We start from the raw sequence: 27,808 nt of genomic DNA on the forward strand, positions 1-27,808 counted from the left end.
CAACCCAAGGTGTAAGCCCCACTGAGTTCAATGGGACTTACGCCCAGGAAAGTGTGCATAGGATTTCAGCCCGAGTAACCCTGCTGCTAGGGTTAACTGTATTTCTCTTAGGCTGAGTACACATTAGCAACTTAAAACGCAGTGAGGTCATTTCCTACTCCACCTTGCTGTGTTTCAAGTCGCCTTTGCATGTTGTTGTACACACCTGAGAAGGGACGGGGATGTCTCTACCTGTTGGGTTCCCCACCTCTGCAACCCCCCTCCCCAAACTCCCATTCACGAAGTTGCCATCTGCGCATGCGTTGTCATCCACCCAAGCGCATGCTTTGTCTTCTACGTCTCAGCTTAATTGCGCATGTGGCTTAAATTTTCCTGACGGACTGAAGTTGGTTTGAAAAGGGAAATGCAACAAACAGCCGCATTTCTCAAACAAACAGGGTAGCTCTGGACCACAGGTACACTAGAAAATGGTAATGTGTATACAGACTCCTTACTCCCACCGACTGTCTTGGCTGTTAAAAATGGTTCTCAGTCTCCAAGATCGTCATGGGTCAAATTTATTTGACACAATGCTCCTGCTGGGCTGTCTGAAGTTCCCTGCCTGATCCATACGATGGTAAAAATGAAAGGGCCGGGCCAAGATGTTTTGCCGCCTGAGGCAGAGCAGCAAGTGGTGCCCCCTACAAGTCAATGTGTGTAGTACATTGTAGAAGGCCAGTAGATCAGTGGCTGCATGCAGAATGCCCTAGGTTCGATCCCCGGTATCTCCAGGCCGGGTGAGGAGACACCCCAGTCTGAAACCCTGGGCAGCTGTAGCCAATCAGGGTCAACAGCACTGAGCTAGACAGACCAATGGCCTGACTCGGTGTAAGGAAGTGCGTGCCCAACGTTCCGAAGGCTGGTCACTTGATTTTGGCACATGACGCGGAAAATCCCTCAAGCACCTCTTTCCTTACCAGGCAGTAAGAATACAAGAGCACATTCAATAGGCAACTTACTGCACCCAAAACTGAAAACTTAGGGCCAGCCTGGCTCTCCCCACCCTCTGCCCCATTTCACCAGATGGAAGGATCTTAAAAGAAAACATTGAACTGCACCCGGCCTCTTTATCAGTGCTTTCAGAAGTCAGTGGAAGAGGCAGAGCTCTGAATATCTTGCGCTTCCAAGAAGCACTCCTGACATTTGATTTCTGCTTTACTTTTGAGCAGCAAGAGTATCCCCACCCACTCCACCAGCCCCCAATCCCTGCAAGGTTTGACAACGCACACACCCCCAGCTGACAAATCATGATAGAAAAGACTGATTCTCCTGAAACATGCTTATTATTACTTTTAACAAGAAACAGAAAAAAATAACTAAATAAAGTTTGTTTTCCCAGGCACAAAAGGTTTGAGTATCAGTCACATACCAGGTTGTTGGGGTTTAGAAAAAAGTTAGTTAATAGCTATGAGAATTATCCCATGCAGTGCAAATCCAGCCAATATTATTATTATTAATTATTATTACTATTATTACTATTGTTACCAGTTATTATTTTTGTTTAAAAAGAGCCAGCTGCTGGGAGGGTTCCTTCATTACTTGCTCCAAACAACACCGCCCATTCGTGAAAGTCTTTTTTTAAAAAATAAAAAAAGAGGGAGGGGAGAAAGAGGACCCGTCCACCAAGTCTTTTCAAACTATCGTCTCGTGATCCGAGCTGATTTCCTCGCTGGGGTTTATATAGCAACAGTACCTGTCGTAAGGGCTGCTGTCCTTGTAGGAACAGACGATGATGCTGTTCAGAGGGGCCACGGAAACGGTGTCCTCTGCGCCCGGGAGCGCGGGGGCCCCTTCGAAGACGGGAGATCCTTCCTGCTGCTGCTGCTTCTCCTCCTCTAAGGCACTGAAAAGGGTGGCTCCGGCCCCCAAGACATTCCCAGGCATCTCCGGGCAGCAGTTTTCCAAGTATCTCAGCTTTTCCTCCTGCTCCGCTTTGTGCAGAGAGCCCCTGCCCTCCCCGACGGCGGCGGAGGTGGTGATGGTCGTGCAAGTAGAGAGGCCGTCCTCTCCTCCTCGGGAGCTCCCCTTCCTGTCCTTGGCTCCATAGGCTTTCTTGGCCAGCTCGTCGCAGCTGCCCTTGCCGGACTCCAGGTCCGACGGGGTCCTCAGCAGCTCCAGCACGTCTTTGTCTCGGGGCTTCTTGCGGCAGCAGCAGCAGCCACCGCAAGGCGGGCGCCCCCTCTTATCGGGCCACTTGGTGCAGCCGTCGGTTTTCCTCGCCAAGGCGATGGCGGCGATGCCCGGCAAACAGATGGCCGGCCCGATGGCCAGCAGAGGGATGTCCCCCAAAGTCTCCCCCTTGATCCCGGACACCGTGAACATGAAGCCGAACACCAGGACGACGCTGACCAAAGCCACCACCAGGCCGGTGCGAGGGTTGATGTCGTCGGGGCGCATGGCTTTCACGAAGTCCCCGGGGTCATCTGAGGAGCTCCCTGGGCTTGAGGGTGGGGGAGAGAGAAGGGAGCTCCGTTTGCCAAGAGAATCCTTTGCTGTGGGGTGGAGAGGGGGGGGAGAAAAGAGGCAGGAAAGCAGCAGCAAAACTCCCCCCAGCCGACGCACCGCTTGCAAGGGGCGTCTCAGTGCATCGCCCTTCCCTTCGCAACGCGCACGGCGAGGCTCAGGGGAGCGCGCCGTCTCTGCGCCCCAGCAGCATTGCTCTGCGCGCAGCTCCTGTAAAGCCGGCTTCCTCGTCCTCCGACTGCTGCCTCTGCCGCTGCTAGGAGCGCCGCTGCCGCCGCCGCTGAAGGCAGGCAAGGCAGGCTTGCAAAAAGCAGCTGCCTCTTACCGCGCTTGCAGTCTTACACGTGAAGTCCCGCGGGCCTCTCTGCTTCTGCTGCTGCTCCGCTTTGGATCCCGGGCCAGAGATCAACAAAGCTGCTGGGAGATGCATTAGGAGCCATTGCAAATGGTATATTGTTGAGGGGGGAGGGGACAGCAACGGAAGCATGGGGCGCGAGAGGGAGTTGGTTGCGGAGTGTTGTGTGGCACAAAGTGTGCGGGGAGGGCAGACTTAAAGGTCTCCAGTAGGAGAGAACCCCGCGCGCCTTGGGCGATCCGAGACGGTCGTCCCCACTGAAGCTACTAAGGGCTAGCTTCCAAGTTCAAGGAGCAAAGGTTCCAGGAAAAAAGTCTTCTCCAAATCACAGGGAGAGTCGCCTTATGAAGAATTATGAAGAGGATCGGGCTGCCCCAGCCAAGGAGCCGGCGCAAGAGGCACCAGAAATCAACAAGACGACTCGTTTGCAACGCTTCAGATTTTGCAGAGCGGACCCTCCCGGCCAAAGGCTTTTGTCCTTTTGCAGAGGTTAAGCAGCCAGCCCGCCTGCTGGTGGGGGGATGTTCCAGTTTGTGCTAAAGACCGGGAGGCGGGCAACGGTGCCTTTCCAGCGAGGAGCGCGCTGCAAGTGCACCTTCCCACAGCCGCGCGCGCTTCGCCCCAAACTCTTGCCCCTCGTCTCCGCCCTTGCGCTCCTTTTGCTCCGCGTCTGTACGCCACTGCGGAAGAGGAAGAAACGCGCTGCAATGAAGACCACCCCACCACTCTTGGCCTAGCAGATGTGGTGCAAAGGAAATAGGAACAACGTTTGGCACCAGCTTTACTGTAGGAGTTTCTGGAAGGAGACGTACAAGATACAGTGGTGCCTCGCAAGACGAAATTAATTGGTTCCGCAAGTTTTTTCTTCTTGCGAGTTTTTCGTCTTGCGAAGCACGGTTTCCCATAGAAATGCATTGAAAATCAATTAATGCGTTCCTAGGGAAACCGCTTGCCAGGCTGGCAGTGCGGAGAAGGGCTTTTCTCCCCACCACAAGCCTCCCTGTAGCTTCACTTCTCACAATGAGGGAACCAGCAGAAGACCCTCAGAGGAGGACCACCCTTCTTCTGAAGATCTCAGGGTAGTTCCCAATATAAAAATACAGAATAAAAGCACAAAATAAATAGTTAAATCAAAAACAAAAGAAAACAATAGTGCCCCTCCTGCAGAATTTTACTCCTCAGCTTTTTCTTCTCCTGAAGATGTCCTGCAAGACAGCAGGTAAAGATTTTTCCTTAGGGTTTACTCCAGAAGCTTTTCTCATATAAGAGTCATGGGCATAGCCAAGGGGGGCAGCTGCCCCTCTCCAGATCAAGTAAAACAATAGAAATAACTAACTGACCAATCACATCGTTTGGGGGGGGGCACAAAAATCCTGCCACCCCCCAACAAAAATCCTGGTTACACCCGTGATGAGTATAGTTGCCAGGCAGCAGAGGTTTAGGAACAGAGTTTCCCTTCTCCTGGATGGGCTACCTTCTCAGGTCGATGAGCCCCACACCTGCAGCTCACTTCCCTGTACAGCACATGTAGAAACTGCCTTCTATTGGATTCCTCTTTTGGTTCCCTGTCTTTGCATGCAGAGGAATTCCCTAACCCACTAAGGGTTTGAGATCCATTAGCTATCCCCACCTAGTTTAGCTGGCCAATCCAAGCTTCTTTCCCCGGATGTGGTCACTGAAGAAGGAGAAGAAGAAGAAGAGTTTGGATTTGATATCCTGCTTTATCACTACCTGAAGGAGTCTCAAAGCGGCTAGCAATCTCCTTTCCCTTCCTCTCCCAAAACAAACACTCTGTGCGGTGAGTGGGGCTGAGAGACTTCAGAGAAGTGTGACTGGCCCAAGGTCACCCAGCAGCTGCATGTGGAGGAGCGGGGAAGCGAACCCGGTTCACCAGATTACGAGACTACCGCTCTTAACCACTACACCACACTGTCCCATGCTGACAGGTTCTAGGAGCCACAGGTGAGAGCTGAGTTCAGGGTGGGGACCAAAGGTGAACAAACTGCCCCTCCCCTCCCATACATCACTTGATTGTGCTCAAGCTCTCTGCGGACATTCACTTCCCTCGTCTGACTCCTATGCACTTGATGACTGACCACTGAACGTATGAACCAACATCTTCGGCAAAGCATCGTATCTGAGGCCCTGTGAAGAGATTGGAATGGTCTGTATGTAGCATCTGCGATGGCCTCTCCGTCGCACAGGAGAGTTTGGGAACAGACAGGCACATGGGAAACATGGAAACATGCATTATGTGGTCTGTTGCCTCTTTCCACATGCCCATCGCCTTTCTGCATCCCCCCAGTTGCCAGTAGCACTCTTTGGGCTGCTCAAAATGCTAATCTGTTTAACTAGGTCGCTGCCAAGAAGACAAATGGTGTGGGAAATTGAGTCAAACGTGCCTGGCCAATTTGCATCAGAACTCCCCTCCCTCCCCAAAGAAGACTTTTTGCTAGCATTGTCAGACATCCGTCCCTACAAGCTGCTTCCCTCAGCCGGCTTCCGTCTGGAAAGACCGGCATGCATGTCGTTTGCTTTGCTTCCTCAGCAGAACCCCACCGTACCAATGTAACGCGCAGTTCTGGCCTGAGCGCTTCTTACTTGCTCTTCTGCTTCCCTTATGTCCGGCATAATAACACAGCATGAAACTGGCCCTTAGGGAAGAGCTGCTCTCTGGAGGATTTGCCCTGATCAGTCATGCAAATTGCAACAGTCCTGTAGAGAGAGAGAGAGCGGAGGCTTGGTAGCAGGCCCTAAATGCAAGCAAAGTGGGGCAAGGAAGTAAAAGGATCGTTTTGCTGCAGTGGACATATGGGAAAGCATATGTGCCTGCTTTCTTTCCCCGCCCCAACACTCTCTGCCTGAGATTTGCTGGCTTAAACTCTTTTTTCAGAAACGCTTCTCCCAAGGCAAAGCCCTGAGATACCTAGAAGTAAGAAGCTGAACTGGTGGCTAATTTGTTTGAGGTGGATGTTGTGGGAATGTTCAGGGAGGCAGGAGAGGATATAATGTTTATTAATATCCTTCCTAACTTGTGTTAGCAAGTTCCTTTACTTAGCAGAGTTTTCCATTGCCTTTTTAAACATGCACAGTGGATAGCTGGTTGCAGGCTTGTGTAAGCCTCTCTCTATCATACAATTCAGTATTGAATTGTATGTTCCTGGTAAGTTCCCTTATATCCCTCTTAAAAAAAATAAACACACCACAATCTTGTTTTAAAGTATATAAAAGAAGTTTACTCACATCAGTTCACAGATGGATCCCTGAAGGCAGACTTAGTTACAGATATATGCAGTACATGTGGATATACCCCATACGGGGGTATAATCCCAGTGACTGCAAGCTAGCAGTCACTCCAGCTCACACAACGAAAGAAAGATGGAAGAGAGAGGATGCTGCGTGCCTTGTCCGTTTCCGTTACCTGGAGAGGTAAGGTCATGCCCACCTCTAGTCACATGCAAAGGAAGTTAGGTCCCAGCCAGGAGGAAACAGGAAGTTTACGACTGGCTGGACCAAACATTCCCTCTAGGAAAACAAGGAATGTTGTATTTGACTGCTCCCAGTGGATTACGTCCCACAGATGTTGCTTATTTCAGAAGATGGGCGCTTTCAGGATGCCATGCTTTTCCAGTGGGATTAAGCCACCTAGCAGCAAATTCAGACTGTGTTATTGCAGCTGGAGGTGTTGTGAAACAAACTTGCTTCACCGGACTTGTTTGGAATAACCGGTGATGGGGAAAATGGACTGGCAAGTGTGGGGTGATGCTCAGTGTTGTCTATGGAGTTCAAAATGTGCCAGGTACCAGGCTATTGGCCACTTGCGACCAAGTGCTGCACGGTCAGGGGAAAGAAATGCTGTCCAGGGTTGTAAAGACTGCGAAGAGAATAATTGGGTGCATTCTTCCCATCTTGGATCAAATCTATGCTTCCAGCTGTCATAAGAAAGCTGCAGAGATAGCGCAAGATAGTGCACACCCCGGAAATGATCTCTTTCAGCTTCTGCCTTCTGGAAGAAGGTACAGGGTTATAAAGAGTAGGACTAGCCGCCTGAGAAACAGTTTCTATCCAAATGCTATTTTGGTTTTAAACGCGGTGTAAGGGGTCTCAATGGGAGTATATTGTATTTTTAAAATGGGGTATCAGAGTTTTTAGGGGGGTAACCAGGCTGGGATAGCAGGCTTGTTGGTTTCTGAATGTCTGATGTAGATTTTCAATTTTGTTGTTCTGTATGGGACAATGACAATAAAGATTATCGTATCAGATTGTGGAGATGCCCAGGCACCACGATGGCACCTGATGACTCTACCATCTGGAGTTGCATGCCTGGGGATCCTTGGATCTTGACTGTTTCCACACACACTAGCGACACATCCTGTAGAATGCTTCCGGTTATATTTCATCTGCACCATCTGAATGAATTTCAGGAACCAAAAAGTCGTATTGAAAAATAAGAGTTTCTAGCTGTCTGGTCCCAAAGTGGCAGCAAGACGTTCCGTTTTGATGACTGGAACCCTGGGTTAAGCAGCCATTTGGTGCCTAGCTTACATGTCTGAGTTTCTCACACTGGTTTGTCTAAGTCATGGGTAGGCAAACTAAGGCCTGGGGGCTGGATCTGGCCCAATCGCCATCTAAATCCGCCCTGCGAATAGTCCAGGAATCAGTGTGCTTTTACATGAGTAGAATGTGTCCTTTTATTTAAAATGCATCTCTGGGTTATTTGTGGGGCATAGGAATTTGTCCATTATTATTTTTCAAAATATAGCCTGGCACCCCACAAGGTCTGAGGGACAGTGGACCGGCCCCCTGCTGAAAAAGTTTGCTGACCCCTGGTCTAAGTCACCCAGCCAACAAATCAGAGTAAATGTATATTAAGTAGCCTCTATAAACAGGTAGTTTGAAAGTGCCCTAACTCCATAAAATGTAGTGGAAATCCTGTATCCACAGGACTCTGGGTAATAATAATAATAATAATAATAATAATTTTCAGTTGTTCCTTTTCCCCTCTCTTTTTAAATTTCATCTGGCACTCTTGATAGCTGAAAGAGAGAGAGAGAGAGAGTTTTAAGCACTTGGAATTCCCTTTAAAAAAAACCAACAAAGCGCCACACTGATTGGTCTTTTGATGACCAGCAGATGCTGACATAGGAGTCCACGGACCTTCATGGAACCCTCCACATGGACAGAAGTTTGACTGTGCTCATAGAAGTTCTCTGTTCTGACAGCTGTGGTGGCATCTACTGAGGGATCCTCCTTCTAGCATTGTTGGGCCAACTGGTCAGCTTGTCCGCCTGCCCTCTGGCAGTGCCTGCTGGGGTGGCCTTGGTAAGCGATACAGGGCAGCTGGGGAATCTTGGCTGCCATGCCAACAACATGGTTCTGAAGCTGCTGGGTAATTTTTTTCGGCTTCTTTTGCATCCAACCTTAAATAACCTTGAATTCATCAACAGCGTTTCCGGAGCAAAGGCCGCGCAGAAGAGAACAGCAGGTGTACCCGAAGAGCTTCCCAATGCTTTGTTATCCCATTTTTCTTGTGCTTTTTGGAAGAAAGTGCTTCCCTCCCACCCCCTTCTCCATTCCACCCCCAGCACAGGCACACACATCGCTTTCCTCGCTTGCAACTGTGAAGGAAAATAGCAATGTGAGCTCTGCAATGTGTGCCTTCCACAGAACCTATATTCTGCTGCCCAATTTTGTTCTTGCTAGGAAATGATCTATTACAGGCTATTGTGGCGAGATTTGATAGCCTTTCAGCAACTCTCGAAATGCAATAACCTGAAGGGCTGTTCTCAAAATGGTTATTTTTAATTTGCATTCCGCCTAGACAACAAATACCTTTTATAACCACATTATTTTGGGTGGGCTCCCATTGGTTGAGCTGTTCCGGCTGCTTGGTATCTCCCCACCCCTTTTGTTCACTGGCTGGCAGAGTTCAATGTGCAGATATTCAGCCTCTACAGTGACTAAACTGCGTGCGGAAGCTCTTCCGAGCCTTTGAGCAATGTAATAATGCTCTCCAGTGAAAATTCCAGGGGATGGCTTTTGAGTACTACAGTATAAGGGGAAAAGCACACACACATCTAAATATGGCAATCATGATTTGTTCGAACACACACACACTCTGCCTTGAAATGTAGCAAAAGTGTGTTTTCAAATAACTTCTTCCACACTTCAAAATGCTTCCCCTGTTTTATTTTCCTTACCACAAAGATGTTGTGATAAATGATTTGTGTGTGTGTGTGTACACACACAAACACATTATACCATATTTTTCTGTGTCTAATAAGGCGCCTGTTTTTTTTACCCCCAAATTAAGAAATCAATATTTTAAACATCAAACAGAACAACTTCAATACTTTCTTAAATATTCAAAGCACCAGTATATTTAGTACCATACATCAGCGGTGGCCAGGGAAGTTGTACGTTCACCATCCATGTATCAGACAACACCTAATTTTTGACTAATTTTTTTTAAGCAAAAAACATTGTCTTATACATGGAAAAATATCTGGATATATGCAATTAGAATGAACATGGAAATTTACCTCTAATGGGTCAAATGAGGCAGCAAAATAGGTTTCCCATGACGATATAGATTGGACAATATGTACTCAGATCACTCCCTGATGTGTTGCTCGGGGGCAGCAAGAATGTATCTTCTCTTCCCACCCGTCTTCCATGCCCAGACCACTTCTGACACCATGGGTGCAATGTTCTACCAGGGTCTTGGACTTTTCACTCGGGTGTCAACTTCACTATCTGGGCCTATGCACATGTTTCTATTGTCATGTTCTTAATCCAGGGCTAGATATCATCAGCATAGGTAACCAGAAGATAGATTTGGTAAGAGCAGTTCAGAAGTGGAATCAAGTATCTATGGAATCAAGTATCAACTTTCCAAGGCCCACATGCTAGCGGTGAGGCAAAAGGAGGCAGAATATTCAGTTCAAATTTTACGTTCCTGCAATGGGCTAATTTCTTCACATTCACACATCCCTCTCTGCCCTGCCAGGGGCAAGGGGGCATCTGTTCCTCCCAAATCAAGAAAATAAATAAAAAATACTTAACTAAAAGTAGAAAATAATCAGAATATTTTAAACTGAAATGCTTTCTGAGGTTAAGTAGCTTGCAGAGAGTAAAGACCTGGCTAATTGATGCTTTTGAATTATGGTGCTGGAGGAGACTCTTGAGGGTCCCATGGACTGCAAGAAGATCAAACGCATCCATTCTGAAGGAAATCTTTTTTATTATTATTAGTATTTTTATTAATTTTCCATCATAAATTTATACCAAATTAACCATGCAGTACTCACTTAATTATTCTTTTAGACTTCCATCAGCATGTCTGACAATTCTCTGTATTATCTCTTTATCTCACATTTCTCAATTTTATATTGCACTTTACCAATCTTAATCATATCGTATTTTTTAAGCAATATTTCTATCAATGTTTTTCACAGAGCTTCTTGAAAACCAACAATTAGCAATTGATCATCACAAACAGTTTTGATATACTCTAAATTTCTTCCAGTCCTCGGTGAATCTCTGGTCTCTTTGATTCCTGATTCTCCCCGTTAGTCTGTCCATTTCTGCGTATTCCATCAATTTCATTCTCCATTCTTCTCTCGTGGGCATTTCTTCCTGTTTCCACTTCTGCGCCAGCAAAATTCTGGCTGCTGTAACTGCATACAACACTAATTTCCCATCTTTTTTACTAATTTCATTACCCAATATACCCAAAAGAAAAGCTTCTGGTTTTTTTAACAAATGTATATTTCAACATTTTCTTTAATTCATTATAAATCATCTCCCAGAAGCTTTTCACCTTCTTACATTCCCACCACATATGGTAAAATGTTCCTTCTGTCTCCTGACATTTCCAACATTTATTGCAAACTTTGTACATTTTACCCAATTTTACAGGTGTTATATACCATCTGTATAACAGCTTCATAACATTTTCCGTAATCGTAATACATGCTGTAAATTTTAAACCATCCTTCCATAGTTTAATCCATTGATCAAATTCAATATTGTATCCAATATTCTGAAGGAAATCAGCCCTGAGTGCACACTGGAAGGACAGATCCTGAAGCTGAGGCTCCAATACCTTGGCCACCTCATGAGAAGAGAAGACTCCCTGGAAAAGACCCTGATGTTGGGAAAGATGGAGGGCACAAGGAGAAGGGGATGACAGAGGACAAGATGGTTGGACAGTGTTTTCGAAGCTACCAACGTGAGTTTGACCAAACTGCAGGAGGCAGTGGAAGACAGGAATGCCTGGCGTGCTCTGGTCCATGGGGTCACGAAGAGTCGGACACAACTAAACGACTAAACAACAACAAGAAAAGTCAATGATAAAGGGAGGCAGGTGGCGTTGTGGTCTAAACCACTGAGCCTTCGGCTTGCCAATCAAAAGGTGGCGGTTCGAATCCCTGCGACGGGGTGAGCGCCCGTTGCTTGGTCCCTGCTCCTGCCAACCTAGCAGTTCGAAAGCACACCCAAAAGTGCAAGTAGATTAATAGGTACCACTCTGGCGGGAAGGTAGACGGTCTTTCCGTGTGCTGCTCTGGGGTTGGTGTTCCATTGCACCAGAAGTGGCTTAGTCATTCTGACCACATGACCTGGAAAAACGGTCTGTGGAGCAGACAAACGCCGGCTGCCTCAGCCTGTAAAGAAAGATGAGCGCCACAACCCCAGAGTCGTTCGTGACTGGACTTCAGGGGTCCCTTTACCTTTTTAAGGTCAGTGATACAGGGGAGCCTCCTAGTGGGCTATGCTTTCTGTGTGCAAAAAAAAAAAAAAAAACACCAGCACTGGGAAAAAAGGAGGAACTTGAGAAAGAAGTGCTGAAGAGGTTTTCAGAAAATCCGAGAAAACTTGTTTTAGTCTAGATTTTTTTGCAAAACAAGATTTATTTATTTATTTTAAAAGGTGCTTTCTTTGTAATTTTGCAAAATAGACTCGTTAACCGCATGAAAGGTGTTCATTTTTCATTTAGCTTCCTAGTTTTCAAAGAACTGAAGGTTTTGACAGATTTTTCTGGGGACTTGGAGCGAAAAGACAGTCATTTAAAACAAGTGTTGTTGAGAGATTTCAAAAATTTCTGAATGTGCTAGACAGAAGATGACCAGGGGGTGCCCTGCCACCCCCCAACATAAATCTTGGCCGTGCCCATGCCGCCATTCAGGTAAGCAAAAAGGATGATCAGAATTCAAGGATGTATTCTAACCAAGCAAAAGCACTTTCAAAGAAAGGCTAGTGAAAGGGGTCACTTGGGGAGATGCCCAGGTAGAGAGTCCCCTGTCTCTGCCTTAATATACAGTAGGTCTCCGTTGCCGAATGTTTCGGTTTTTGAACGCCAAAAACTCGGAAGTAAATGCTTCTGTTTTCGAATGCACCTCGGAAGTCGAATGGCTTCTGCTGTGTGTATCTGTTGCTTTTCATAATTTTCTCTATTTAATTAACCGGCCGCCCTTTGCGCCTCAGTTTTCAACGTTTTGGAAGTCGGACGGTCTTCTGGAACAGATTAAGTTCAAAAACCAAGGTACCACTGTATCTCCCTTGACCTAAAAGCTGGATCCAGTTGGTTTTTGTGAAACTACCGTATTTTTCGCTCTATAAGACGCACCAGACCACAAGACGCACCTAGTTTTTGGAGGAGGGAAACAAGAAAAAAAATATTCTGAATCTCAGAAGCCAGAACAGCAAGAGGGATCGCTGTGCAGTGAAAGCAGCGATCCCTCTTGCTGTTCTGGCTTCTGGGATAGCTGTGCAGCCTGCGTTCGCTCCATCAGACACACACACATTTCCCCTTACCTTTTAGGAGGGAAAAAGTGAGTCTTATAGAGCAAAAAATACGGTAGTTCTGTGATTCAATGGGACTTTGGACTTGTTTTGCTCAGAACAGCATTGTTTTGAATCTGGGAGCTTGCGAGGGGAGATGTCTAAGTTTGGCAGCTACAAAAGCAGTGTGCAATGTGATACAAGAGTTGCGTGCTCAGACTTCCACAATCACCGTGTGTGGGTTGTGTCTAGGCGGTTTTTCTGGCTCACAGCTCCTTACCATTGCCCTTTAGGCAATTTTCAAAAAAAAAATACAGTTCACTGTTCACTGAACACACAGAGAACAAGCCCATTGTAATAAGGAGTTTAAAATGGTGAGGAATAGCCACCAAATAATCAAGGTAATTTATTTCAAAAAGATTAAATGTTCTGGGCCCTTCGATTTTTCAATTTATTTTGTAGCATGAACCGGGAAAGGGAATTTATTTGCTTCCGCATATGGACCTCATTCTCCTTAACCCCTACTTCAGGTTTAATTTTTAGATTATAATCGAGCTGCCATGTTGGCAGCACCCTGAGGGCTGCTTCACACATTGCGATTTTCTTACCATGTGACTGCTACTTTGTGTTGTATAAGAGCGAAGTGTGTGGCCCAGTCTGCGACACCAATCCAGAAGATTCAACCTTCGAGTTTTGATTGTTTGAAACATCAGCCTCTTCAGTAGGCGGTGTCAGTTTTCGAGTTCTGATTGTGGACTGTTCCTCGTGCCATATTGCTAATTTTGTCGGCGGTTATTCCCGTTCCAATGACCATGATGTCGAAAAGATTTATAATAATAAAATAATAATAATAATAATAATAATAATAATAATAATAATAATTTATTATGTGTACCCCGCCCATCTGGCTGGGCTTCCCCAGCCACTCTGGGCAGCTTCCCAAAAAAATATTAAAATACTCTAATACATCAAACATTAAAAGCTTCCCTGAACAGGGCTGCCTTCAGATGTCTTCTAAAAGCCTGGTAGTTGTTGTTCTCTTTGACATCTGTATATAATTTTTATTAATTTTCTAATAAAAACAAATTTATAACACAATTAAACATTAAGAATTCATCACACATCTTTTTTCTTTTAGACTTCCATCAACATGTCTGATAATTTTCCGTAGTTATTACATATCTTCACATTTCTTCATTTATATTGCACTATGTATATCTTATCTTACCATATTATTTAAACAATATTTCTACCAAACCTTCTTACAGAGCTTCTTGGAAACTTACAAACGTTATATCATTATCACAAATATTTTTAATATATTCTGTAAATTTATTCCAGTCCTCAGTGAATCTTTGGTCCCGTCGTTTGCGAATCCTCCCTGTTAATCTGTCCAGTTCTGCATAATCCAGTAATTTCGTTCTCCATTCTTCAATCGTGGGCATTTCTTTTTGTTTCCATTTCTGGGCCACCAGAGTTCTAGCTGCTGTTACTGCATACAAAAATACTTTCTGATCCTTCCTTTTTATCTCACCACCTAAAATTCCTAATAGGAATGCTTCTGGTTTTTTAAGAAATGTATATTTCAATATTTTCTTTATCTCATTTCCCAGAAGCACTTCATTTTTTTACATTCCCACCACATATGATAAAATGTCCCTTCTTCTTACATTTCCAACATTTATTACTCACCTTATACATCTTACTTAATTTGACTGGTGTTATATACCATCGATATATCATTTTCATAACATTTTCTTTAATTGTGGTGCATGCTGTAAATCTCATCCCTTCCTTCCATAATTTTATCCAATCATCAAATTGAATGTTATGTCCAAAATCTTTGGCCCATTGAATCATAACTGATTTAACCTCTTCATCCTTCAAATGCCATTCTAATAATAATTTATACATCATAGATAAATTTTTAATTTCATTATTCAATACTTCTCGTTGAAACCTAGATTCTTTTTCAAAATAGCCTCTTTCTGCAACCTATTTTCTAAACATTTCATTAATCTGAAAGTAATGCAGCCAATCATTTACATGTTCTTTCACTTCTTCATATGGTTTCATTTTCCACTTACTTCCTTCTTTCTCGATTAAACTCCCATATGTTATCCACCTCCTAGTCATATTGATCTTTTTAACACTCATCACCTCTAATGGTGATAGCCAATGTGGGATTTTTGGTTCCAGTAGGTTTTTATACCTACCCCATACCTCGATCAGAGATCCTCTAATAATATGATTTTCAAAACCTTTATGCACTCGTTTCTTTTCGTACCATAAATACGCGTGCCAACCGAATCTATTATCATATCCTTCCAAATCTAACAAATCTGTATTTTCTAATTTCATCCATTCTTTCAACCAACATATACATGATGCTTCATAATATAACCTCAAATCTGGCAGGGCAAAGCCTCCCCTCTCTTTTAAATCTGTTAACAGCTTAAATTTTATTCTCGGCTTTTTGCCCTGCCAGATATATCTTGAAATTACTTTTTGCCATTCTTTAAATATTGCTACTCCTTTAATTATTGGAATTGCTTGGAATAAAAACAATATTTTCGGTAACACACTCATCTTTATCGTTGCAATTCTTCCCCAAAATGATAATTTCATTCTATCCCACACCTCTAAATCTCATTTAACTTTATTCCATACTGGTACATAGTTATTTTGAAACAAATCAATATTCCTGGAAGTCAATACAATCCCTAAATATTTCACTTTCTTTACCACCTCAATCTCTGTCTGTTGCTGTATTCTTTCACTAATTTCTTGGTCTATGTTTCTCACCATTATTTTGGGTTTTTTCTTATTCAATTTAAACCCTGCCACCTGTCCAAATTCTTCCATTTCTTTTAGTACTTCTTTAATACTCTTTATAGGATCGTCTATCATTATAACCAAGTCATCAGCATACGCCTTTACTTTATATTGATTACGGCTAACTGATACCTCTTTTATCTGTTCATTGTTTCTTATTGAACTTAATAAGACTTCCAAGACCGATATGAATAGCAGCGGTGATAGAGGACACCCTTGTCTTGTACCCTTGGTTATTGCAATATTTTCCGTTATTATGTTATTAACAATTAGTTTTGCTCTTTGTTCGGAATATATTGCCTTTATACCATTTAGAAAAGATTGGCCCATATCCATCACTTCTAGGTTTTTTAACATAAATTCCCAAGAAATATTATCAAAGGCTTTCTCCGCATCCACAAAAATAAACATAGCTTGTTTATCCTTCCTGTTAGTCAGATATTCCATTATATCAATTATATTTCTTATGTTGTCTTTCATCTGTCTACCAGGAAGGAAACCTGCTTGATCCTTCTGTATCATTTCCTTTAAAATTCTTTTCATCCTATTTGCCAAAATGTTTGCGAACATTTTGTAATCATTATTTAATAATGAGATCGGCCTGTAATTCTTCACTTGGGTCTTCTCTTTGACATCTGGTAGGAGGGCGTTCCACAGGGAGGGCGCCACTACCGAGAAGGCCCTCTGCCTGGTTCCCTGTAACTTGGCTTCTCGCAGTGAGGGAATCGCCAGAAGGCCCTCAGAGCTGGACCTCAGTGTCCGGGTAGAACGATGGGGGTGTAGACGCTCCTTCAGGTATACAGAACCGAGGCCGTTTAGGGCTTTAAAGGTCAACAACAATACTTTGAATTGTGCTCAGAAACGTACTGGGAGCCAATGTAGGTCTTTTAAGACCGGTGTTATGTGGTCTCGGCGGCCGCTCCCAGTCACCAGTCTAGCTGCCGCATTCTGAATTAGTTGTAGTTTCCGGGTCACCTTCAAAGGTAGCCCCATGTAGAGCGCATTGCAGTAGTCCAAGCGGGAGATAACCAGAGCATGCACCACTCTGGCGAGGCAGTCTGCAGGCAGATAGGGTCTCAGCCTGCGTACCAGATGGAGCTGGTAAACAGCTGCCCTGGACACAGATTTGACCTGTGCCTCCATGGACAGCTGCGAGTCCAAAATGACTCCCAGGCTGCGCACCTGGTCCTTCAGGGGCACAGTTACCCCATTCAGGACCAGGGAATCCTCCACACCTGCCCGCCTCCTGTCCCCCAAGAACAGTACTTCTGTCTTTTCAGGATTCAACCTCAATCTGTTAGCCGCCATCCAACCTGTGCACTTGCAAAATTTATGACTGGGGGAGTAGCATTAATACATAATATTGGATTGTGTTCTATTCCAGATACGGGATGAGTAAGCAAACACCTGCAGTTTCTGCTCATGTTTCCAATTTCATCAGAATTCTCCAACATCTCTAATCTAGAATTCTGAACCCTGTTGGACGTGACATTCCTTTCTCCTGAAATTTTTTCTTTAGCACTTTTTGGAATATAAAGTGCTTTAGAAATTGCTTAGCGCATTCACCCTCGGGACAATCCCCACCCGTGCACCCATTGCTTAAGATCAACAGATACAAGCCCTCCTGCAATGCCAAAGCCTTGCAACATTCAGTTGTCAGTAATGTGTAACAGGGCCTTTTCTGTGGCAGCACCCTGTCTGCGGAACTCCCTGCCGCAGTAACTTAGATTCTCCTCTTCTTCATTGGTGTTCCACCAGCAATTGAAAACTTTTCTCTTTCAGCAAGTATTTAGCACTCACTATTTGCTACTTGGATTTCTTGATCTTTTGTGTGTGCTGCTTTCGGTTTAGAATTGTGGAGGGCTTTGGGGGGGGCTAATTTTAATTATGTGGTTTATCATTGTTATTTCTTATGCTTTTTGGATCTTGTTAACCACTTGATCACCTCTGTTGGAGGGAGGAATTATGGTAATTTTTTTAGCACATGCACACACACACACATATATATATCTCATAGATTTACAGTGGTACCTCTAGATGAGAACGGGATCCGTTCCAGAGCCCCGTTTGCATCTAGAAGCAAACGTAACTAGCGACGGCACGTCTGCACACATGTGTGTCGCTTTTTGCTGCTTCTGCGCATGCGCGTGACATCATTTTGAACGTCTGCGCATGCGCAAGCGGCGAAACCCGGAAGTAACGCGCTCCGTTACGTCCAGGTTGCCGCGGAGCGCAACTCAAACGCGCGCATCTCGAAGCACATTCAACCCAAGGTATGACTATATACAGTTGGAAGGGACACCAAGACTTTTCCATTCCAACCCCCCGCAATGCAGAAGTTAAGTGTGTGGCTGGAAGACAGGTTGGAACAAGACATTCAGCAGCAAAGGTGTGATTTTGAGGTCCCCAGGCTTGCCGTTGCCATTTGCAGGAGAGAAGGGGTGAGTTCAGGGGGCACACACCACTTTTGCATATGAGAAATGGTGGGCAGAGCATAATGGAAGGGTGAAAAACCCGACCTCCATTTTCTATCACTCCTGCTGCCACAGAAGACCACTAACTATCAGCATCAGAGTGAAGAGCAAAACTAAGCCCTTTGTCTTTCATCACAGGTGCTGAAACTGAAAGATATTTAGCCTAAAACAACTCTCCCAATTTTCCACTGAGAAACATCTTCTATATCAGGGGTCAGCAAACTTTTTCAGCAGGGGGCCAGTCCATTGTCCTTCAGACCTTGTGGGGGGCCGGACTGTATTTTTGGGGGGGGTGGGGGGAATGAACAGATTCCTATGCCCCACAAATAACCCAGAGATGCATTTTAAATAAAAGCACACATTCTACTCATGTAAAAACACACTGATTCCCCGGCCCTCCGTGGGCCGGATTTAGAAAGTGATTGGGCCGGATCTGGCCCCCGGCCCTTAGTTTGCCTACCCATGTTCTATATGATGGTTCTGTTTTTGCTACGATGTTGTCCTGAACTGTTTTGTACAAAGAGCATGATACAGCTTAAGAAGCAAGCTTGGGGCTGCTATATTCAGACACAACACTATTTGTTGTTCCACACTAGTCCACAGGAATGGGAAGTCCTTTTCTCCCCGCTAAAGATTATATTGTAGTGGAAAACTTGTGCCCGGGTTGTTGTTAGACTACAACTCCCATGAGCCATAGCCAGCAAGGTTTGCTAGTGGTCAGAGAGGATTTGAGTTGTGGTTCCATCTGGAGGGCCACAGGTTCTCTACCCCTGATCTATATATTTTATTGGAAACATTGCCCATAAAAGGTTGTAAATATGAATCTTCTAAACAAATCAATCAAACCAATTTGCCATAAGGAGCAGTGTGGATTTGTTTATTAACACCATGGGGGAAACTGCCATTGACTTCGGTGAAATTTGGATTTTCATCCATGATCTATAAGGACCCCCCCCCCCGGCCACTGCCCTTTTCTTTTCTTTTTGCTTCTTAAGACTTGGTTCTTTAAAGAAGTGCCAACAATCTGCTAGAAAAGTGAAAAGAAAAATCCAATGGCTAGGAGTTGTAGAAAGGGAAATTGTTGGACGAGAGCCTACAGCGTGCAGCCACTGGTAGATAATGGTGTCTGCAAGCGATAAGGATGCCAATTTGAAACACCATGTTTAGCACAGTAGTGCAAGATTTCACATTTGTGGTTAAAGGCTTAAAGGGAAACAAGGACTGAAATCGTAAGATACCAACTGAGCCAAATATTTGCTGGATATTGCTGCGTGGCGACATGCGGCACGACAAAGTCTTTTAAAATTAGATCATATTTTGCCCTTGGCTGTGCAGAAAGGTGGTTCCTATGGAGGTTCTTGAAGGAGCGATCTGCAAAAATCAGGTGCTTTATGTGAAATTTAATGCACATTATTAATTGTGTGACAGCGATGACAAGTCTAATGGCAACTTAAAGACAAACCAATTTATATTAATGTAGACTTCATACCTTTCAGCATTTCTCCGATGAAAATAGGGACATCTTATTCCATTATTATTATTATTATTAATATTATTATTATTATATCCCACCCATCTGACTGGGTTGCCCCAGACACTCTGGGCGACTTCCAACATATAAAAAGAACATAATAAAGCATTAAACATTAAAAAGCTTATACAGGGCTGCTTGCAGGTGGTGCTGTGGGTTAAACCACAGAGCCTAGAACTTGCCGATCAGAAGGTTGGTGATTCGAATCCCTGCGACGGGGTGAGCTCCCGTTGCTCGGTCCCTGCTCCTGCCAACCTAGCAGTTCAAAAGCACGTCAAAGTGCAAGTAGATAAATAGGTACCGCTCCGGCGGGAAGGTAAACGGCATTTCCATGCACTGCTCTGGTTTGCCAGAAGCGACTTAGTCATGCTGGCCACATGACCCGGAAGCTGTACACCGGCTCCCTCGGCCAATAAAGCGAGATGAGCGCTGCATCCCCAGAGTCATCTACGACTGGACCTAATGGTCAGGGGTCCCTTTACCTTTACCTTTACCTCCTTGGTTCAGGGGTTGCATAACTCCATACCGTCCAATATTTCCCCAATGAAAATAGGAATGTCCCAAGGGAAATCAGAAACTGGGATGGCTTCTGCGCATCCAAGACTGTCCCTGGAAAATAGGGACACTTGGATGGTCTGAGACTTTCAGGACCAGCGCTTTGGCCAAGAACCAGTTAACCTTCCAGGGACCACGAGACTCTTTGCTGTTGGTTTTCTGGAACAGATGAACACAGCTATACCTTTGGCATTTGTACAAATGGGGAATTTTGGTTGACCTGTTCACCAGATGAAAAAAATGAAACTGAGAAGGAGAAGGAGAAGAAGAAGAAGATGATGATGAAGAAGAAGAAGAAGAAGAAGAAGAAGAAGAAGAAGAAGAAGTCATTAGTACTCCTTTGATGTTCTTGCTACTCAAGACATTGTCCCTGTTGCCTTAATTATATCTTACATCATTTTAGATGTTGTGTTTCAGGTAATCATATATTCATAAATTCCAAAGTCACTGATCTGGTCCATGTGCTTAGTCTGGGTCTGAGTTAAGTCAGCAGAATAGGCTGACTAGACATGACAGGTGCATTCACATGTCACAACCCAAGCTAGGTTTTAATACCAGTCACAGATCCCAAATAAGTGGAGGTGGGTAATGAACAGTTGGGGAGAAGGAACAGTTGGGGGAAAGGATTTGGTTTGGGGGAGGGGTTCTGGTGGGAAGGGGGTTGGTTTCAGCTTATTACTCCTGATCATGCTGCACTTCAACCCACATAGTAGAGAATTGGTTCTGGCAAATAGCCACCATCATATCTGTGATGGCCTGGGACTTGGGCTCGGACCCGGAACCAGAGGGGTCTCAGTCTGAACCCAGTCTGGGGCCTGATCCTAAAGAGTCCCAGTCTGCACAGGTGCCCCTGCAACAAACACCAGCTGGGCCGAGTCAGGGGCCTGAGCCTGCCCTGGCTCCAGATGTGGGGATTACCTCATTACCTTCAGATGAGCCATCACTTATAGCTGTTCCACAACCAGTTGGGTCAGGAGAGGCTGAGGCGGCCCCTGGGTCTAGTAACTCACCAACCTGAGCTGCAGAGACTGAGGTCTGAGAGAAGGAGAGACCTGAGTACCTGAGTACTCGCCTTTGGGCGAAACAGGGAGGTGAGTTGCCGGGGGATCAGGACCGGCCATTACCCTGACAAAGATAAAAGGCTGTCGGACCCCACCCCAGGTTGCGGGAGCAACATTGCTGTATGCCAGATCCTGCCTGAGATCCTGTACCTGTCCTTGCCTGGTTTCCTGCCTCGTGTCCTGCCTTGGCCCCATCGGACTGACTCCTAGCGGAACCTTTGGATACTGGACCAGACCTGGACCGCGTTGCTCGGGTTACCCCCGGGGCCAGCACAATATCTTACCCAGTTGCACCATCATACTGATGTTACAGATTTTAGGGGGGGGGACCCCCTCAACACTAGAAATTAATAAATGGTAGGATTTTAATTAATTGAGATATGGGTGAAAGTACAAGCTGCAGAACTGCACCAGGCAAGGAATCCCTGGGCTGGCTTAGCAAACCAATCTGGCTGGCCTAGTGAAGAGTGCATCTGTTAACATGACAAAAGGGGTTGATGGGCCACCTGAGAGGAATATTTTGACCTTGGGAGACATATAGCCAAGGGGATGGTGTGTGTGTGTGTGTGTAGTGATAGGAAAAGAGAATTTTTAGCAAGGTGTTCTAAGAGGAAGAAGAAAAAGTGGTCTCCATCTTGGGCAGGCTGGCTGAAGGCTGGCTGGGAGAGATGTCTTGGACTCCAGGGCTGCACTGTTGTGGGGGACCAGCCCATCTTGAAATGACCATGCTGTAAGATCTGGACTCTATGCACACTGAAGGTGTAAATAGGTGAATAAACCACTTTTCTTAAAGCCATGACAGTCTCTGCCACGCCTTAAGTTCTCCAAAGGAACACAAACCCCTGGGTGAGTGCCTGGAACCCCATGGACTCTGGCTACCGCTCGGCAGAGAGATGGGGAGGCACCCAATTTTTGTAACACGCTATTGGCCCTTAAAGTGGAACTAAATAACATGACCATTTTTCACCACCAGGTGGCCTGTCTTCTACCTTACAATTGCCTCATGAGTTCTACATAGAACTAGGCTTTGGGAAGAGTCTGACATGGTTGTATATAAGCCGTAGCAAGTTCAGGAAAGCATTCAGCTGTGTGGAAACCCAAAAGATATCTCCAGGTTTTGCCAGTCTCCTGTTGGATTTTATTTTATTTTATTTTATTTTATTTTATTTTATTTTATTTTATTTTATTTATTTTATTTTATTATTTTTATTATTTTATTTGTGTTTCTGACATTCTGAAAAGCAAGTTTCTATTCCCCCTACCATGTGCTTTGCCTAGTCAGCCAAATAAAATAGTTGCTACTTAATAAACAGCAAAGAGATGGCGCAAAAAGGTGCAGTTTTGCTCAGGCAGAATCAAAGTTGTGTCAAAAGTATGTTGACTTTTGGCTGTAAAAGAGATGGTCTAAAATATATTATGTATGATGACTTAAGATTTCTCTTTTCAAAGATTGCTATGCAGTAATCACTGCTGATTTTAAAATTTTGTTCCATAACTACAGGGGTGCGGTTATCTTTCTGCCTTACGTTTCTGTGCTTATCATTTTTAGCTTAAAGCTAACAGCTTTCATAACAAGACACAAAGTGGAAAACCTAGAAGGAGGTGCAAAAATTCCAGAAATAGACAGTGGTGCAGCTTCAAACGGAGCAAACCTTGAAATGTTTCACAAAGCCACCTGCCAAAGTTGAACAAGTTATAGTGGGAGAAATATAACATTTGGGCCGGCTTTCCATTGCTATTGACTTCTCTCTCTTTTTGTATTTTATTCTCTTTTTTTCATATAGAAAGTTCCATTTCTTACTCCACAATTATATTGCAGTTCAACAAAACTAGTGACTTCCCGCTCACCCAACATTTATGTTTATAACGCAAATCACATCCAAGTGCATTTTAAGTTTCAGTCTTCTCTCATTCCATCCATTCTTCCTTTGAGGGTGTTTTCTCCATTGCTATTGCCTTTTCAATGGGTAATGCCTCATTTAAAAAGGTAAAGATAAAGGACCCCTGGATGGTTAAGTCCAGTCAAAGGCGACTATGGGGTTGCAGCGCTCATCTCGCTTTCAGGCTGAGAGAGCCGGTGTTTGTCCGCAGATAGCTTTCCAGGTCATGTGGCCAGCATAACTAAGCCGCTTCTGACGCAAGGAAACCAGAGTGCACAGAAATGCCGTTTACCTTCCCGCTGCAGCGGTACCTATTTAGCTACTTGCACTGGTGTGCTTTCAAACTGCTAGGTTGGCAGGAGCTGGGACAGAGCAACAGGAGCTCACCCCGTTGCAGGGATTCGAACTGCCAACCTTCTGATCAGCAAGCCCAAGAGGCTTAGTGGTTTAGACCATGGTGCCACCTGTGTTCCTAATGCCTCATAAAGGACCGAGAGACTGCAGGGATCCTTGGAGCATCGTTTCAAAACCTCCTTAAAAGTAGAGCACCGCAAGGAGCAGATCTCCGATTGCAACCTTAGATCGGCACTTAGAATGATGCAAACGAAGTGCATTGACCCAATGGCACTTTAACATAAGCATATTAACTGCAGGGCATACGTGGGCTCTTTTGACCAGCAACCAAATCATCTCTTTGACAGAATTACCTTGACGTGATCTGGGATTACATCGTAGACAATAGGGGAGGATAGAGGGAAGACTGTTTTCGTTCTGCAACTTTTTAGAACAGGCTAAAATATTTATGGCTTTAATGGATGAGCTCTTTGGGTTGGTGTAAAAGGCGCTGTCAAGGCTGACGTCCCTAGCTCTGTCCCCTTTTATAACAGATGGCAATGTAGCTTAATCGCCTTAGAAATAAAATAAAAGACTTGTTGCACAGTCATTAGACTTAAAATATATTAATACATATGGATCAAAGCAGGGGGAAACACAGAGCTCTCTGAATACGTCAGTAAGGCAAGCCAAAAAAAACCTTTCGGGCATGGATTTTCCTTGGGAACAAAAATCAAAGGGCAAGAGGCCTTTGAGGAATCCTGGAGGGTTTTTAAGGTTCTTAGGGAGGTGGCTAAAGTACCGTATTTTTTGCTCGATAACACGCACCTGACCATAACACGCACATAGTTTTTAGAGGAGGAAGACAAGAAAAAAAAATATCTGAATGAAACAGTGGATGTATCATTTTTGTGCTTCATGCTGTGGCCACAGACATGTGAGTTCGGGGTAGCCCAATGCAAAAATCCTGAGAATCCATGTGGATCTGTGCTTTGTAACCATGTTTTTGCACCATTTCAGCCCTGTTTTTGCATCAGATCATTGCTATGTGATCTGATGGTGAATTTGGGGTGACCCAATGCAAAGATCCTGAGGATCCATGTGGATCCGTGCTTTGTAACCACGTTTTAAGTGGGGAGGGAGGAAAAACATAGAAGGGACAAGGAGCACGAGAGGGGTGTGCGGAGAAGCAGCTGGCTAAGAATGGAGGAGAGGGGTTTAACGGGAGGGAGGAAAGGAAGGCAAAAGTTCCCCCAGCCACCCAAGCCAGCCCTCTCTCTCTCTCCTCTCTCTCTCTCCTCTCTCTCTCTCCCCCACCTGCATGTTTTCCAGCTGCCTGGAATGCTTCCCTGGACACAGCAGCAGCAGCACCGGAGCACGGAGAGGAATTAGAAGGAAGGACGTGATCCTTTCCTTTCCCCTCTGCTTGCCAGGAGGGGAGGGGATTTCCCTGCTCTTTGTTCCGTTTGAGCAAACAGCAACCGAAACAGAACAGGGTGGGCAGTAAGACCCTGAGGCAGAATGCAGGAAAGCAGCAGCTTCCTCTTTTCAGACTTCCCTCCGCCCGTGATGGCGCGATATGATTTTTGCCTGATTTTTGCCCCTGCACTCGGGACAGTCGGCTCCAGGGACCACACATTCGCTCAATAACACGCACAGACATTTCCACTTACTTTTTAGGAGAAAAAATCTGCGTGTTATAGAGGGGAAAATACGGTACTTGAAGCATGAATAGTATAATATATAAAAGGAAATAAATAAAAACCTTCCCAACATTCACTTTTGGAAGCCCAACATTTTGTTTTGCAGCATCACAGGGTGGGGATATGCAGAGGAAAGGGGCAGAGCTATGTAGACAGAGACTGCCATTCCCTTTCTCCAATATTCTGGGAGCAGGTATAGGTTCAGTTCCTTCCTAGAAGTATTACAGGAAATGTCCCTTTACATGAGGGGCACTGCACCTAAACTGAACATCCGCTAAGTTTCTGCAGGATACGAGGCCTTCCTACACACAAACTCATAATGACAGGCTTTTTTCGTAGGTTATTTAATAACCACAGGAAGGATCAAAGCAGTCAGCAAGTATAAATATATTGATGACTCTTCCCCTGAAGATTGGTTCCATTGTCAATTAGACTCCCTGTGAGTGATCAATTAATTCATCTGGTAAGGTTTAGAGGACGAGAGGAAGGAACAGATTAGCTGTCATATTATGCTGAGAGCTGAAACTCATTCGTTGCACAGTGAAACGGTTTAATCTAAATGTCTGCACAAAAGTGATGTGGTAGTACAGTCATACCTGAGGTTACACCTGCTTCAGGTTGTGTCTTTTCGGGTTGTGGACTGCCGAAACCCGAAAGTATCGGAATGGGTTACTTCTGGGTTTCGGCGGTTGTGCATGCACAGAAGCACTAAATCGCGTTTTGCGCATGCACAGAAGTGCCGAAATCGCAACCCACGCGTCCGCGGACACAGGTTGCGAACACTGCGGGTTGCGAACGTGCATCCTGCACGTATCACATTTGTGACCCGAGAATCCACTGTATGTTGAAAAGCTTTGTTTCTTTATGTGCAAGATGTATTTTAATGCAATTCTTATGTGAATATTTAAAATGAAGGAAGGAAGGCAGGCAGCATGACACCCAGGGCAGGTGTCACTACGTAGGGCGCATGTGCGGCGTCACTACGTACGATGCATGCACATAGCGATGTTGCACATGCACATAGCAATGTTGCACATGCACTGTAGCGATGTTGCACATGCACATAGCGATGTTGCACATGCACTGTATAGCAGTTTGCCGCTGGCATCCCTCCGCCACTGCTACAGCTGCGAACGGAGGATCCTGGCACTGTTTGTACAGCACTGGAGCGGCGGCGGCAGCAAACCGCTATACAGTGCATGTGTGGCATCGCTACATACAGCGCATGTGTGCGGTGCTGCACATGCGCTCTACTTAGCGGTTTGCCGCCAGCGCTGGGATCTTCTGGTCGCAGCTGCAGCCACGAATGGAGGATCCTCCACATGCGGCTGCGGCGGCGCGATGCCCTCCCCCCCCCCGCAGACATGGAACCCAGGGTGCGCTGTCCCACACCCCACACCCCGTTGTGATGCCACTGGATTAACCTAGACAGCAGCACCATTGTGGAAGAGCTCGAGAACTGCTTGTTGATAATAAAATGTGCGTCGAGGGGTGCTTATGTGAAACAATTCAAAAATGGCTGATTAAGTGACCACATTAATGCAATAACTTTCAGCTTAAAAAAAAAATCAAAGCAAGGGGAAATGGCGTTGCTGGATCAGATCAAGGATTAGTGGGCAATTGCCCTATCCTGCAACAGGAAGAGCCAGATTTGCTCTGTCCCATGAGACCAGGGCCCTGCAGGATTTAACTTCCTTCCTCATGGCCTGTAAGACAGAGCTATTCCGCCTGGCTTTCAACTTGAACTTAGCCTGATCTTTTATTCCCCTTCCTTCCTTCCTTCCTTCCTTCCCTCCCCTTCCCCTTTTTATGAAGACTACCCGCTCTGGGATCCCACAGCTAATTCTCCCCTGGTCTCCACGCTGGCCCAAATAGGACTAATTTAGCCAGCTAGCCCTGGTGATCATCTACTGTTTATTGGATGGATTTCCCCCCAAATTGATTTTTGAATTCTGAATTTATTCACGTTTTATACTGTATTTTATGCTGTTTTTTGTTGCATCAATTAAGTGTTTTAAATCTGTTGTTAGCTGCCCTGAGCCCTGTTTTTGAACTGGGAAGGGCGGGGTATAAATAAAAATGTATTATTATTATATAATTTATATGCATAGGCGCGCATTCAGAAATAATGGCTAGAACAGAAATGTAGTCCATCTCACCAGAGTGGTGCCTACAACCTGTGTGCCTAATGAGTTTCTGTCTAGGTACTAACTGTTGATAGGCATCGTCAAAGCCTTCTGCCATTTCACCTTACAGTTCTTCATCTTTAAACTGGACTTGGCAGCTCTTCAAATAGAGGACTGTCCTCTGCCTTGTGGGATACATGGCCCCTATCTCAAGGACCTATCTGATCTAGGAACCTTAACAGCATTCACCCAGCTATATCCCTGTTGCTTTCGGAACAGAAGCGGGAAATGATCAAAACCAATTATCTAACCTCCATTGAATTTTGAGATGAGGAGAGCCCATTGCTTCCTGCACACCAGTGAAAACATGTGAGATGGTTGGGTGTTGAGTTACTCTGTGGTTTATAACTGGAACTAATTATAGAATATGTTTTCCTGCCTTGCAAAGTAGCATCGAGTCAAATGTACACCACCAAGCCAGTAACTAAGAGTTTTTAGGAGGCGATGTTAGTGACTCAGAGGGGCTCGGCTATTGTTGAGTTCTAGTCTTCTTTTGAGAAAGAGAGAAAATGAGCAAATGAAAAACATGGCAATTTTCAAAACTGTCATAATACGATGTTTCATGGAATTTCTGAAAAGGGACTTTATTTAGATGTCATCTCTCTCTAAA

General features: G+C 45.0%; 1 protein-coding gene and 1 long non-coding RNA gene across 2 annotated transcripts in view; both read right to left on the reverse strand.

The window, feature by feature from the left end:
• Positions 1-27,808, reverse strand: part of LOC308466826 — a 149,005-nt gene that overhangs the window by 2,682 nt on the left and 118,515 nt on the right. The gene's annotated exons all lie outside the window — the stretch shown is intronic.
• On the reverse strand, positions 1,304-3,511 carry TMEM215 (transmembrane protein 215). The gene has a single exon (XM_080987948.1). It carries the CDS (start codon positions 2,434-2,436, stop codon positions 1,672-1,674), a length of 765 nt encoding a protein of 254 aa, XP_080844074.1. The 5' UTR covers positions 2,437-3,511; the 3' UTR covers positions 1,304-1,671.

This window comes from Podarcis pityusensis (assembly GCF_964106645.2).
Source record: "Podarcis pityusensis genome assembly, chromosome: 17".
NCBI classification, from domain to species: Eukaryota; Metazoa; Chordata; class Lepidosauria; order Squamata; family Lacertidae; genus Podarcis; species Podarcis pityusensis.

What these genes read in the sequence shown, in the direction of transcription:
- TMEM215 (XM_080987948.1), bottom strand. Translation starts at nt 2,436, where the DNA reads ATGCGCCCCGACGACATCAACCCTCGCACCGGCCTGGTGGTGGCTTTG.